Here is a 13,619-nt window from a genome sequence, read left to right as displayed (position 1 = left end):
TTAATTCTAATCTTAAATCCACTAAGGAATTAGGGGTTACTTTGGAATTAAAGGTTCTGTCACTAAGACATTAGGGCAAGAATAATAAAGAGAATTCGGTAATAATTCAATAAAGGAATTCAGTAACTAGGATCAAATTAGACACCAAGGTTGGATTCGAAGTGAAACTCACCCATGACATTTTTCTCAACTTGGAAACCTTTTTGTTCAATTCTAGTAATCAAATATAATTCAATAGTAAAACGCAATCCTTGAGTTCGACACTCGGTACTACCGTTTTATTATTACTTGCAACGATTCAGTACACTTGCTGAAACACAATCAAAATACAATAACATTATTTTTAATTGTTTTGTCAAAAATGAAATTGTGACATAACCTAAATTTGAACCATAGACATAGACAACACATTTAAAGCATTACACTTTACCACTAAGATAATAAATAGTTACTAAAACAATTGTAACTTTAATAACAACATAAATTATTTTGTTTGGAAGTGTTTTTTCTTTGTTAAGTTATTTTAAGCTTCCACCGTTATTTTAGTGGTTTGAGCCTTGAGTTGGATCTACTGGATCTTTAACCAAATCTTAGGAGATAAGAGTGTAGGCGATCATATATAAAATGTAAGTATTATTATTCTTTTCAATTTTTAGAATGGTCGAGTATTGTAGTGAAAATATTCATAGTGGATTGAATTACATATTGTGGATCTTATTATGCTGAATAAATTATGCTGAGATGTCTTTATGTAAGTGAGAGGCACGTTATTTTTAATTCTTATACACTAGTTACTATATTTGTGTTGTATTCATTTGTATTTCTTTAAAGATTATTGACTTGTGAGTTCTTTTTCGGACTGATTTGCCTCTATGAGTTAGTCTTTAACGTTTTTATTTTCTCAACAGTGATGAATAGTTGATTACAAATTAATAAATATTAATTTTATATAAAATTCAAAAAATATACAAAAAATGATACATAATTTTATCATAACAAAAAAGTACGAGATTAATAATAAATTTTAAAATTTAATTTATATTATCAACAATTTTTAACTTTTATTATAATTATTTTTAAAATCATACGTAGGATTGATTAGTTTGTACAATAATATTTTTTTAACTCTTTTTGTTGTTTGGTATTGCCATATATTAGACTTTTTTTTTCCTTTCTACACTTGGCTATGCTTAAATGGGTGGATCTTTCCGTGCAATACTGAGTCAAAATCATGTAGTTTCTACTTACTTTAAACATACTCCAACTCTTGGAATGTTTTGCTTGGAAGCATAGTTAGAGAGGCCTTTCATGGCTTAATAAACAATATGTAATCATATATAAATATATATATATATCCACTTGTCTCTTGCTAGTTGCTACTTCCTCCCAACTTTTCCACCGCACCATTTAAAAAAAGCAAATCAAAGTAATGAAAATTAGAAAAATAAACAAATTAAATTAAAAGATTCATCATATTTAATTAGTTTTGCCTTTGATGGTAGACAATGGTTTTATTTATTTATTTATAAAAACAATGGTTTATCTATATCATATCGATCTATGTTGTGTTTTTTAAGAGTCAAAATAAATTTATTAAGTATCATCTAAATCAAGCATAAGATATACTAACTTTTCTATATCTATTGTGTAAAAAAAGTTATTTATATCTATTTAAGTTGTGATGTTATTAGATGAGTTCATTTAACAAAAAAACAAAAGTTTATTTAAATTATTTTCGGGAACAAATATTTATGTTAATATTTAAACTCCTTTATAAAACTTAATTACAATTTAATTTTTATAGATTGTTTTAATATTTCAGTAAATTTTCTAAAATAATTATTAATAAACATTAAGTTAAAATTTCTAAAATGATAAATTAAATAAATGTTAGAATTGTTTATTCAATTACACCCGCATAATGAAGACAAAGCGGTAAATAAGCTAAGAGGTTGCTAACGTGTGCTATTAGACACTTGTTACAAATTTAAAAGTAAAAATTTTATGTCCAAATTTTTTAAAAAATAACTTTTTAATAATTGAAATACATGAATTCTAGGACAAATTTCTTAATTTATTTTTGTTTTAACATTTTGATTTTTATATAATAATTCAAAGTTTAATTAGAAAACAAGTAAAATTTTAACATTAAATTAAAATTAAAATTCTTTTAAATAATTTATTTTAACTAAAATTTATTAATCATTTAAGTTCAATTACTTTATTTTACATTTAATTCTTTAAATATATTTTAAAGAAAAAATTTATTAGTATTTTCCATAAGTTAAATATTATAAGAATATATAAATAATTACAGGAGTTAAATAAACTTGTAAATTGATCCACAGATGCATGATTAGGTATTAGTGACCTCTTGATATTCAAAAAGCACATCCTAGAAAACGAAAAGGTGGAGTGGGGTATGTTAGTAGTACTTTCGAGATGATTGAGCATTATTCATGCTAAAATATTGGTTTTTGATGGAAAACAACTGTAAAATGGGGAATTTTCAGCTTTTCATGCCTTTGAGGGTTTTAAGAATATATATATTTTTATTTTATAATAATAATTAAAATAACAATAATAATAAAAATATCAAATCAACCAGTAATCACGGCAAAAAGGAAATGAAAATATACAAGTATAAAAATTGAAAATAAAATACTCAAATGAGTGGTCATCATATTTTAAAAACATTACTATCAATTAATTTGGCCCGGCCAAAAGCTTAACCAAATGACACCGTATTCTATCTTCAAATAATGTCAACAACTCAGTGACATGAAAAACAGAAAAAGAAAAAGACGAGACAAACAAAAGGAAACATAACAATTAAAAAAATGCAACATATATTATGTCTTCAAAATAATTATAACAAAAAAACATATACTATGTATTCAAGGAAAAAAAGAATCGGTACATTTATTCTGGTGATGTTATTACATCTTGATTTTTCAGTTTTTAACTACTAATTCAGAATTTTCTTTTCAAAAGTTTGCAAAATTGTCAAATTTGGAATATTACAGTCTGGAGATAATTTCTCTATAATATGCACCCCAAAAAATTATCTATAAATCAAATTGGATAAGGAATTTTTAATCTAATAATACCAACTTTAAGTTGGGGATCACTTAAACGTGAATTTATATCTTAAATGAAGCCTCGAATTATATTATTGTACGACAAAACTTAATTGAGAGATGAGACTCAAATTAAAACGTGTGTGTTAAATTCTTTAGTAAAAATTAATCATTAACAAAATATGTGGATAAAAAAATTCTAATTGCTTAAACAAATTTAGCTTGCGAAAAAAAAATTGTTTATAATCAATAATTTTTTACTCAGCTTATATTAAATAATGAAAACCATCATTTTAGGGAAAATGTTATTTAGATTTTATTATTGTGTATTAATGAAATTTATACTAAAAAAAGTTATTGCTTTATTACACAAGTTGAATCATATTTCTTTTCTTTTTTTGACATTAGTATAACATAAAAAGAGTTGTGATTGATTGATTTTTATATTTTCTCATGCATGATTTCCATCAAAGATAAAAATAAAAGTTTTCAATTATTAACATAGTACACATATACATTCTTATCTTTCATGTACCAGTTCTTTCGAAATATTTAGCAGTACCTGAAATAAAAATAATAAAACTTCACTATTAAATCTATTTTCACATCTAATGAATAATTAAGCATGATAATTTTGTGGACTAGCTAAATTTTTTGTCATTATCAATAGAAGAGGTTACCCTTAAGTTTGAACATCTTATACTAATTATGATTGCTCACTGTTTAATGAACCCACAAATTAGTTGTTGACTAATTAGAAAGATTTTTGTCAATAGAACGTTGGGATGTCAATTCCTTCTTTCACCAAATTCATGATTCTACAGTTTAGCAAAAGCAACCAACACCACTCCAACACCAATTACCTCACTCTATTTAATTTAATAATAAAAAAAGGCAAGAGACAACAAGAAGAGAAATATTTTTATTTTATTTTATTCTAGATATATGGCGATAATCTTTTGGTTTAATTGCAGTTTTGATCCTTCTATTTTAGTTGAATGGCGAAAGTAATTCCTCAATTTTATTTTTCTTCGGTTTTGGTCCCTCTAACTTAATTTTGGTCCAAAACTTGATGAAATTTCATTATTTATTTATTTATTTATTTAAGTCACATCATGCCTCAAGATCTCATTTGCAACGATTGTACATGAAATCTATGATCATAAATAGTATAGTACAACTTTAAAAAATAAAATTTTATTAAGTTTTAGACTAAAATTCTGTTTGGGGACCAAAATTAGCGAGAAACAAAATGAGATGACTATTTTCGCGATTCAGTTAAAATAAGGGAACAAAAACTTCAATTAAGCCTAATCCTTTAAATTTAACTTATTTTTAAAAATTAGTTTTTTTTTTAACAAATGGGTCATTTAAATCTCAAATAGTGCACCACTTGAATTTTTTTGAAATCCAATGAGAAAATTATATATTTTTAATTAATTAAATATTATTGATGATAAAAATCCCAAATTACTAGGGTTATTTATTCCATGGATGATATGCACTGAATGTGCCAAATGACTTAATAAAAAGTCCCTTTAATATTATTACTTAGTATACAGTGTATGTGACAAAAATGACTTAATTAATAATCAAAATCAACTCATTGAGTCTTGACTCTTGTTTTTTCTTGCTAAAACTGAAATCTCTTTGAATCAAAGTTTTTAAATTTTTGATTGATCTTGCATTTTAAACTCCTCTTTCTTTCTAATTTTGCTGCAAAATTTAGAAACTTTGATTTGAAGTGGTTGTAAATTATATATATTCTTTTCACTATATGACTTCAACTGTTTCTTGGAAAGTCTTGTTCTTTGAATTTTGTTAGTTAGTTAGATTGAAGTGAAGTGAAATTTCACTGGAAAAAGATGAACTTTTTTACTTCATTTTTGTTTCTCTGTTTGTTTTCCACCATCTCTCTAGTGGATTCTGTTACTCTACCCCCAAATGAAGGTATCACTTCTTTTCTCTCCCAAATTTCAACTCCTATTATAGATCTCAATCATTCTTTAGTTTCATTTCATTTTTATTGCTAATTAATAACTGAGTCATTGAGTTAGTAGTAATATTTTCTGTGTGAAATTGGAGAATGTATAATTGATTGATTTTGCTTTTTAGTTCTTTTGTCAAAAAGTTATTATGGTACATTCATTAAAAATGAAGCATTTGGATTGTTTTAATTTTTGTTTTTGTTGTTGTTGTTGTTGTTGATAGTTTGGGCGCTTACAAGCTTCAAAGAATCTATCTATGAAGACCCTTATCTAGCTTTATCCAATTGGAATTCATTGGAATCAGATCTTTGTAATTGGGTTGGTGTCTCATGCACTATGGCACGAGATCATGTCATCAAACTGTATGATATTTATATATATTATTGGTTTCCTTTTGGTGTTTTTTTCTTCTTTTTTTTGTGTGTAGAGTGTATTGTTGCTATATAAGGACGTGGATTTCTATGATAGCACATTGATAATACTGCAAATTGGAATTTTTCTTTGCAGAAACATGTCAGGTTCATCATTAAAAGGGTTTCTTGCAAGGGAGTTAGGGCTAATAACCTATTTGCAAGAACTGTATGTTCATTTTTTTTCTTATCATTGTTGATTTGATCTTTGTGATTAACGTGATTTTTTTGGTTGAGATATCATGGTTGATGATGCTAATTTTTGGTTATTGTGTTCGTAGAATTTTGCACGGTAACAATCTAATTGGAACGATACCGAAAGAATTGTGTGTGTTGAAATCTCTCAAGGTGTTGGATTTGGGAATGAATCAGTTAACAGGACCAATTCCTCAGGAGATTGGCAATTTAACCCAACTTGTGAACATGTAAAACAAATACAATATGCTAGCTCTTACTTAATAGATTGAAAATTATTGACTCTTCTAGTTATTCAACTTCAATTTGCATTCTTGTAGAAACCTGCAGTCCAATGGGTTTGCCGGTAGGCTACCTCCTGTGCTTGGAAATTTGAGATACCTTCAAGAAATTCGGCTGGATAGAAATAGGCTTCAAGGACCCATTCCTGCGAGCGGCAGTTATAGTTTTGCTTCAAATATGCGTGGGATGTGAGTGTAAATTTTATAATTCAATTGTGTTATAGTTTGTTTTCGTGATTCATGTTTTCATTCATATACAATAGGTTTTATTAAGGTGACTTAAAACTGTTGTGGCTAAAGATCATATAGTCAAGCTCAGTTTTGAGTATAAAATGTCGTGTTCACACCAATCAAAGTTTGGATTCTGTTAATTGGTCTCTCATAGTTTTTATAACCCTTACAGGTATGTGTCAAATGATAATGTAACTGGCTTCTGTCGTTCACCTCAGTTAAAAGTAGCAGACTTTTCATATAATTTTTTAGTTGGCAGCATACCAAAATGCTTGGAGTATCTTCCAAGGTGCTTTTTCTAATTCCCTCGTGATGTTAGCATTCTTCTCCTTAACCGTACTTAGAAAACATTATATATTCTGTAAAACAGGTCAAGCTTTCAAGGAAACTGCCTCCAGAGCAATGATCCAAAGCAGCGGCCTCCCGCACAATGCGCTGGTGCTTCAGCTGCCAGGAGTCAGCCAGTGATGAACAACCAATACCACCGACTAGATGATCGCCTACCCAAGCATCACCGAGCAACAGAACCTACATGGCTTTTGGCTCTAGAAATAGTATCAGGAACTATGGTCGGTTCTCTCTTTCTGGTCGCTCTTCTCGCTGCTTTCCAGAGATGCAACAACAAATCATCTATCATTATTCCTTGGAAAAAATCAGCCAGTCAGAAAGATCAGACTACAGTATATATAGGTTCAGTTTCTTTGTTTTCTACTTTCTGTTTATGTCCAATAGTTCAAGATCCGTTTTGAATGTAATAATTGGATTGCAGACCCTGAGATGTTGAAAGACGTGAGAAGGTATAGCAGACAAGAGCTCGAAGAGGCTTGCGAAGACTTCAGCAATATAATTGGGTCCTCGCCGGACAGTGTGGTCTACAAGGGAACCATGAAAGGTGGGCCCGAGATTGCTGTAATTTCCCTCTGCATCAAGGAAGAGCATTGGACAGGATATCTGGAACTCTACTTTCAGAGAGAGGTAAATGGAAATATCCCAATGCTTACGACACATAAGAATGGGCAGACAAATACTACTCCGGTCTCAAATATAAGTAGAAATTGGTCAACGAAAGATAGTGTATGATGTATTTGGTCCAAAATTAAGACCAGATACATCAACTTTCTTTGATTCATTTTTGCTTATATTTGATACCAGAGAGAATATTATAGTTGTCATTTGTCAAAGTCTTTTACTATATATTAAGTAATTTATGCTATTATTATTGCCATTCAGGTGGCAGAATTGGCAAGGTTAAATCATGAGAATACTGGAAAACTACTGGGATATTGTAGAGAGAGCAATCCTTTTTCAAGGATGTTGGTTTTTGATTATGCTTCGAATGGGACACTTCACGACCACCTACATTGTTGTAAGCAAGTTTCTTAGCGTGTGTATGTGTATATATTTAAAAAAATGTTTTAGTTACTTGAACATGCAATTTTGACTGCAGATGAAGAAGGATGCCAGTTCTCCTGGACAAGGCGTATGAAAATTGTCATTGGCATTGCACGTGGACTAAAGTACTTGCACACAGAAGTTGAACCTCCATTCACTATCTCAGAACTGAATTCTAGTGCTGTATACCTTACAGAAGAATTTTCCCCTAAGGTCTGCTCGCTAGTTAGTTTACTTCAAATCATAAAACTCGGCAATTATGATTTTGCTTGATACCTTATATCAGTCAAGAGTGAGCAGAAACAGAGAAACACACAAACACCTATTTTTATATGCTATGTGTTCTGTTGAAAACTGAAAATCTTGCTTAATATTCTCATTGTCATTAATCTAAATTGCAGTTGATTGATTTTGAAAGTTGGAAGACAATTCTTGAAAGATCAGAAAAGAATTCTGGTACTATTAGCAGCCAAGGTGCTGTTTGTGTTCTTCCAAACTCCCTTGAGGCACGCCATCTCGATACCAAAGGAAACGTATATGCTTTTGGAGTACTTCTACTCGAGATAATCAGCGGGAGGCCTCCATATTGTAAGGAAAAAGGTTACTTGGTCGACTGGGTAAGAAACTTCCTTAAGGTTTTATGTTTTACACTATAATTTGAAGGTGTCAGGCAATCCGGAAAAGAGTACTTTTTTTTAATATGACCTATTTATGTGCTGCAGGCCAAAGACTATCTTGAAAAGCCAGAAGTAATGTCACATTTGGTGAATCCAGAATTGAAAATTTTTAGACATGATGATCTCAAAGTGATATGCGAGGTGATTAGGCTTTGTATCAATCCTGATACAACTGCGCGTCCATCTATGCAGGAAATATGTAGCATGATGGAGAGCAGAATCGACACATCAGTAAGCGTGGAACTCAAGTCATCATCTTTGGCTTGGGCTGAACTTGCACTTTTAGCATAATAATATAGTCAACTCAAAACTAACAAATCTGCATTAAAGCATAGATATACACAAGTTATATTTTTCCAGCTACTTTCTTTCTGATATTTTCCTCTTCAATTTTATTTTTACTGTAAATAATTGCTCCAAAAGGGTACACGTGTTAGGCTTTAGTACCACAAGGTCTCATTGTATAGCACTAGCCTATTTGTAGAAGTTCATAAATTGTTAAATAGAAGAAGATTGTATTGGAAAAGTGTTTCCTTTTATGCACTATCTGGAGCATTGTGTTATTCTTCTTATGCCTCTTCAGACATTATATCAGATATTTTCGATTAACAATACAATGGTTTCATTCATATCAATCAGAACACCTTCTATTCTGCATATAAATAATGCACCATGTCTATAATATACTTTCAAAGAAGAGACATAAAAATGGGTACATGAGAAATGCTTTTACATTTGTCAAAAAAAAAAAAGAGAGAGAGAAATGCTTTTACATGAAATCCTCTTCCAAGTGAAACAAAAAAAAAAATCCATTGGTTTCATTGGAAACTTGGCAGAGTAGCAAAAGTAATAGATGCTTACTAATCTTGAACCAGCCACGCACACGCACGTGTTTTGAGACTAAACCAAGATCGACAGGAAACTTGAACAACGACCGAGTTTAAGGAATAATGATGCAATAACAATACATGACATTTTTGGATTAGTTTTTTTTTGTTGAATCCAGGCTAAAAAACAATAACAGGATGGCCCCCGAAACCGCGAAACAACCAGTTAAAGAGTTAATTAATTTATAACTGTGAAGGAGAATTGAGACAGGAAAAGGGGCACTCAGAGGGCTCGCCCTTTCACAATGTCCAAGCTCATCTCACTTGGATCAGTTGCTTGAAGTTCAACTTGAATGCCATCCAACTCTCTCTTGAATCTATCCTTGGAACTTGCATACACCATCTTCATCCTCACCCTTGAAATTTCTGGTGACCTGCATTTCAGCAGTAGACTTAATATATATCATTTAATAGCTTGTTTATATCTGTTAATTAACAAACTAATTAGAATGCAGTTTTGTATATCTATCTAGGAAGTATTACCATGCAATGAAGTAGATCTTGCTTTTCTGACAATTCTCTGCAGTTGTGAAATCAAAATCAAAGACAGCATAACGACATTCATCAGCTGGCAAACAGGCCTGAAAATCCTCATAGGTTTCCGTCGGTTCTCCTATTTTGTCGATCACGACTTGTTGTTGCTCAATTTTGAACACAATGAATCGATAACTCCTCTTTGCTTTAAGCTCTTGGAACTTCAGTTTGCAATCGTCGTGCACCGCCATTCCGGACGCTGCATTTGCCTGCACCATAATTTTTCCCCTTCATCTTATTAATTATCATTAACTGAACTTAATCCTTGAGTAATCACTTTCATATCATAATTAATTCGCATTCCTACCTTTTATATCCATTTTCTAAACAGATATGTAATATTGTAAGACAATATTGTAAGACACATGACGTTTGCAGACTCATGCAACATGTCATTTTTTTAACGAGAAAATAACTTTTATTAGATAATTGAAAAACGGTTTCAATGAAAAGTTTGTGATGGGACATTCCCCTTCAACACATTACCATTAACAAACAAAGTGATGCAACATGTCATTGAGACTAAAGAATATCGATAAATGCAGTGACAGATTAAAGAACTTTAAGTTGTAGGACCAATATTTGTGTATATGATGTTATAGAGGTAACATTCATATAATATGCAATATATAGTATGTGCTAAGCAACTAATATATAATATACGCACGTAACAAGTCACCGTGGAAAACTTGTTTTCCAAACATATACATCATGAAATGGGAATTTTTCCAAAGTTGTATAGTAAGAAAATATATAAATATGAATTGTTGATAATAATCACAATAGCATGCAAAGTTAGAGAAAATGAAATACCATTTTGCCAGCAATGAGGAAGAAGCGCCCTACAAAACAAAGTGTGAATGAAAGAAAGGGGAGAGAAGCAATATTAGAGAATGGAAAATGGGAGCAACAGAAGGAATGAAAATTATGAAGAGAAATAACAAATAAAGATCCTTGTTTTTTGGAGCCACGAGAGGTGGAACTTTGAGGAGACTAAGATAGTGGTTAGAGAATAGAAACTAGGTGAGAAATTAATGGATTGAGATCTAATGTGTCCACAAGTTTATTTTATGCTTCCACGTTCATTTCAATTGACATGTTCCAAATTAGTACAACCCTTAATTAGATACTATATCACCATACTACTATTCCTATTCAGAAAAATAAAATGAACTTTCTTGCCTACTTGCCAAACCCCATCAATATATGTAAGGATTTGCCTTTTATACTATAATTTGTTTTCATCTTAATGTAGTACTATATGATACTATTAGAGTGTGCTCGGATAAAAGATTTTATGACAGAATATATATGTAACTTTTTTAGGATAATATGAATTTTTCAACTAGTTTGCATAATAAATTAGGAGATTTTTCAGATGAAAAGATTTAATGGGATAATTTGTTAAAGTTAAGTTTAAGAAATTCTAAATATCAACTAAAATGTAATTAAGAGTTTAAAATATACTCAATTCAAATACATAATCAACCAATGTAAAGAGTTTTTATATCGAATTTTTATATCTTCAATGAATTATAACGGTAAAACATTTAAGACTATTTGATGTTTTGTTTTTGTTACATAGAGAAAACCATTTCGATTTTACTTATATTTATCTTTAAAGTCATACGAATAGTTGATTGTAATGTATTTATTATGTAAAAAAAATTAGACTTACAATAGATATGTAAATTAAATTCATTTATAAGACCAAAAGAGAAACTCATTTAAAATCCCCTATTCTCATTAGTGAAGGTAAAAAAATAAGATCTCAATCCAAGATTGATCTTGGCAGTAATGAAGATCGATCTTGGTTTTGTTGAAACAACAATATCAATTTTATCAATATAAAATATGATTGTAAAGCATAAAATAAATAGAGATAGAGATAGAGAGATCACACAAGGATATATCCTGGTTCACCCAACCCGGGTTACGTCCAGTCCTCACAACCGTGAGATTTTTCACTAAGTGTTCAAACCAAGATCGTTCTTGGTTTTCATGGATCAATCTTGATCTTTACACAATTCCTATAATTTGTCATAAAAGAGTTGTTGGATAAATTCTGCCAAAAGCAAGATTGATGAGCTGCATCAGAAGATCGATCCAAGATTGATCTTCTGGTTTGTGATGAACTAGCCTTGTACTTCTGTGATTTGTGTCAGTATGTCAGCCTTGAGTACATGCTTTTCTGTTACGTGTGCAGGCTTTAGAATAGTTCAAATCAGTAGTGTACTTTGCTACTTGTAGTTTTGTACTTGCATTTGCTTTTCAAGAAGAATGATCTTTGTAATATGCCTTTATTGAAGCATGTCTTTGATTCTTCAAATTCTGGAACAAATGTGACTTGGATTGATCTTTTGTTGATTCTATATGAGATATAGGATGAATATTGTTTCCAGGATTGATCTTTGTTTTCCAGAACTGCTTCAAGATCAATCTGCGTTTTCCAGAACTGCTTCAAGATCAATCTGCGTTTTTCCAGAACTGCTTCAAGATCAATCTGCGTTTTCCAGAACTGCTTTCTTTGATCTGATTTGTGATGTTTGATTCCTATCTTGTTTTAACACACTCAAATGCACATGTTAAATATCAAAACACTTAGAATCATAATTAGAATTCTTAATTAACTTTTTGTTTGTTTTCATCAAAACATTAAATTGAGATTTTGTCTCAACAATTAGTCCTTATGATTTTCAAATTGGTCCCTTGGTCTCAATTTTTCTAAACTTTCAATATTGACTCACATTTTTAAATTTCCATATTTAATCATTTTTCTTTTGATATTTATATTTTTTACCCTAAAATTTATAAAATAAACCAACTTTAAATAAGCTCTTAAACTATACAAACAATAAATTTTACAAATTAATGAAATTAAAACATTTGAATACTATAAGGAAACAGTTGTATACCTACGGAAATTTGAGAACATTTGGAAGATCATAATTGTTTTTTCTTTCTTTAATTATTTACAGGCCATTGATGATGATTGCAATCAAACAGGGCAGATGATTGCAGGACTTCTCAATTGGCCACAAGTTACTTTTGCTTCAAAGGTTAGGTCATCATCTACAAATATCCTCAGTAAACAGTTTCTTATTCATTTTTTTGCTGACTATATTTGATTTGCCTAAGTTACATATTTCACTAGTACTATACATTCAAATTTATATTATTTTTCTCCATTCTTAATCCCAGTTTGATCAAAGGCAAATGATCTTTTTTGAATAGCAAGTTTTTCATGAAAACTAAATTAGTTGATTCTTGCGTCTCTCTAAGGTCTATATTTGCATGATGTTATGTTATGCGTCTGCATACAATTGTTTTTTCCATCTATGGTTTATTACGAGAAATAAGCTTTTACCCAAGTCAAGGTTTATGAATTCCCAAAGGTTAAACCGTATGATTTAAATTAGACTTGAAATAAAAAATAAAAAATAAAAAATAAAAGCAATCAATGAATTATGAAGTTTATGATGGTTTTCAATATATGTATACGTGTGAGTGATTTCCACCATATATAGGGTGATTTATCTGTAGTCATCACTTGCTAATTGCTATATATTGTTGATTAAGTTGTCAGTGTCATAAACAACAGACTTAAAAGAAGACACCTTAACAAAATTGCAGTTTAGTAAAAAAAAATTGCATAATCATTATAAGTCAAATAAATTATTTATTTTCATTGAATCAAAATACGTTGTGATAAAAAAATTTTAATTTCTTCTGCAGGTAGTCCGAATCATCACGAGTCCAGTAGTAGACAGGTAGGAAGCCTTGTTACTAACAGGGTCTAAATGTTAGATTGTTACTTGTGACTAATCTGTTGGTAAGTATCTGCATTTTTAACGGAAAATCTGTGTATGCTTACCCATGGAAATTCTATGAGTAAACTTACATACGGAAATAAGTTTATCTACGGAGAATCGGTGAGTCATACT

The 13,619-nt window shown here is 30.2% G+C and overlaps 2 protein-coding genes across 3 annotated transcripts; one reads left to right on the top strand and one right to left on the bottom strand.

The window, feature by feature from the left end:
• The first annotated feature begins 4,600 nt into the window (after positions 1-4,600).
• Positions 4,601-8,800, top strand: LOC101499128 (probable LRR receptor-like serine/threonine-protein kinase At1g63430). Its single transcript, XM_012719097.3, has 12 exons — positions 4,601-5,030; positions 5,292-5,430; positions 5,576-5,647; positions 5,760-5,903; positions 5,994-6,143; positions 6,358-6,474; positions 6,556-6,875; positions 6,955-7,160; positions 7,416-7,551; positions 7,633-7,790; positions 7,979-8,194; positions 8,300-8,800. The coding sequence occupies exons 1-12, from the start codon at positions 4,946-4,948 to the stop codon at positions 8,543-8,545; spliced, it is 1,989 nt and encodes a 662-aa protein (XP_012574551.1). The 5' UTR covers positions 4,601-4,945; the 3' UTR covers positions 8,546-8,800.
• A 113-nt stretch (positions 8,801-8,913) lies between these two features.
• LOC101499449 (actin-depolymerizing factor 7-like) lies at positions 8,914-10,677 on the bottom strand. Of its 2 annotated transcripts, XM_004511529.4 has the most exons (3): positions 10,489-10,677; positions 9,625-9,884; positions 8,914-9,515 (listed from the first exon to the last, which is right to left on the bottom strand). In XM_004511529.4, exons 1-3 carry the CDS (start codon positions 10,489-10,491, stop codon positions 9,365-9,367), a joined length of 414 nt encoding a protein of 137 aa, XP_004511586.1. In that variant the 5' UTR covers positions 10,492-10,677; the 3' UTR covers positions 8,914-9,364. The 2 variants fall into 2 exon arrangements, with proteins under 2 accessions (XP_004511586.1, XP_004511585.1); XM_004511528.3 differs by lacking the exon at positions 10,489-10,677 and having other exon boundaries at positions 9,625-9,893.
• Positions 10,678-13,619: the final 2,942 nt, after the last annotated feature.

Source organism: Cicer arietinum, chromosome 8 (genome assembly GCF_000331145.2).
Source record: "Cicer arietinum cultivar CDC Frontier isolate Library 1 chromosome 8, Cicar.CDCFrontier_v2.0, whole genome shotgun sequence".
Lineage (NCBI taxonomy): Eukaryota > Viridiplantae > Streptophyta > Magnoliopsida > Fabales > Fabaceae > Cicer > Cicer arietinum.
The sequence above is the reverse complement of the archived record's forward strand: the minus strand, read 5'-3'. Positions and strand labels throughout refer to the sequence as shown.

Excerpts from the sequence above, each read along its gene's own strand:
- LOC101499128 (XM_012719097.3), top strand. The coding sequence starts at position 4,946 with ATGAACTTTTTTACTTCATTTTTGTTTCTCTGTTTGTTTTCCACCATC. Across the intron at positions 6,475-6,555 it reads TGCTTGGAGTATCTTCCAAG|GTCAAGCTTTCAAGGAAACT; the intron begins GTGCTTTTTCTA and ends TCTGTAAAACAG. Across the intron at positions 7,552-7,632 it reads TCACGACCACCTACATTGTT|ATGAAGAAGGATGCCAGTTC; the intron begins GTAAGCAAGTTT and ends TTTTGACTGCAG.
- LOC101499449 (XM_004511528.3), bottom strand. The coding sequence starts at position 9,893 with ATGGTGCAGGCAAATGCAGCGTCCGGAATGGCGGTGCACGACGATTGC. Across the intron at positions 9,516-9,624 it reads AAGATCTACTTCATTGCATG|GTCACCAGAAATTTCAAGGG; the intron begins GTAATACTTCCT and ends GCTGAAATGCAG.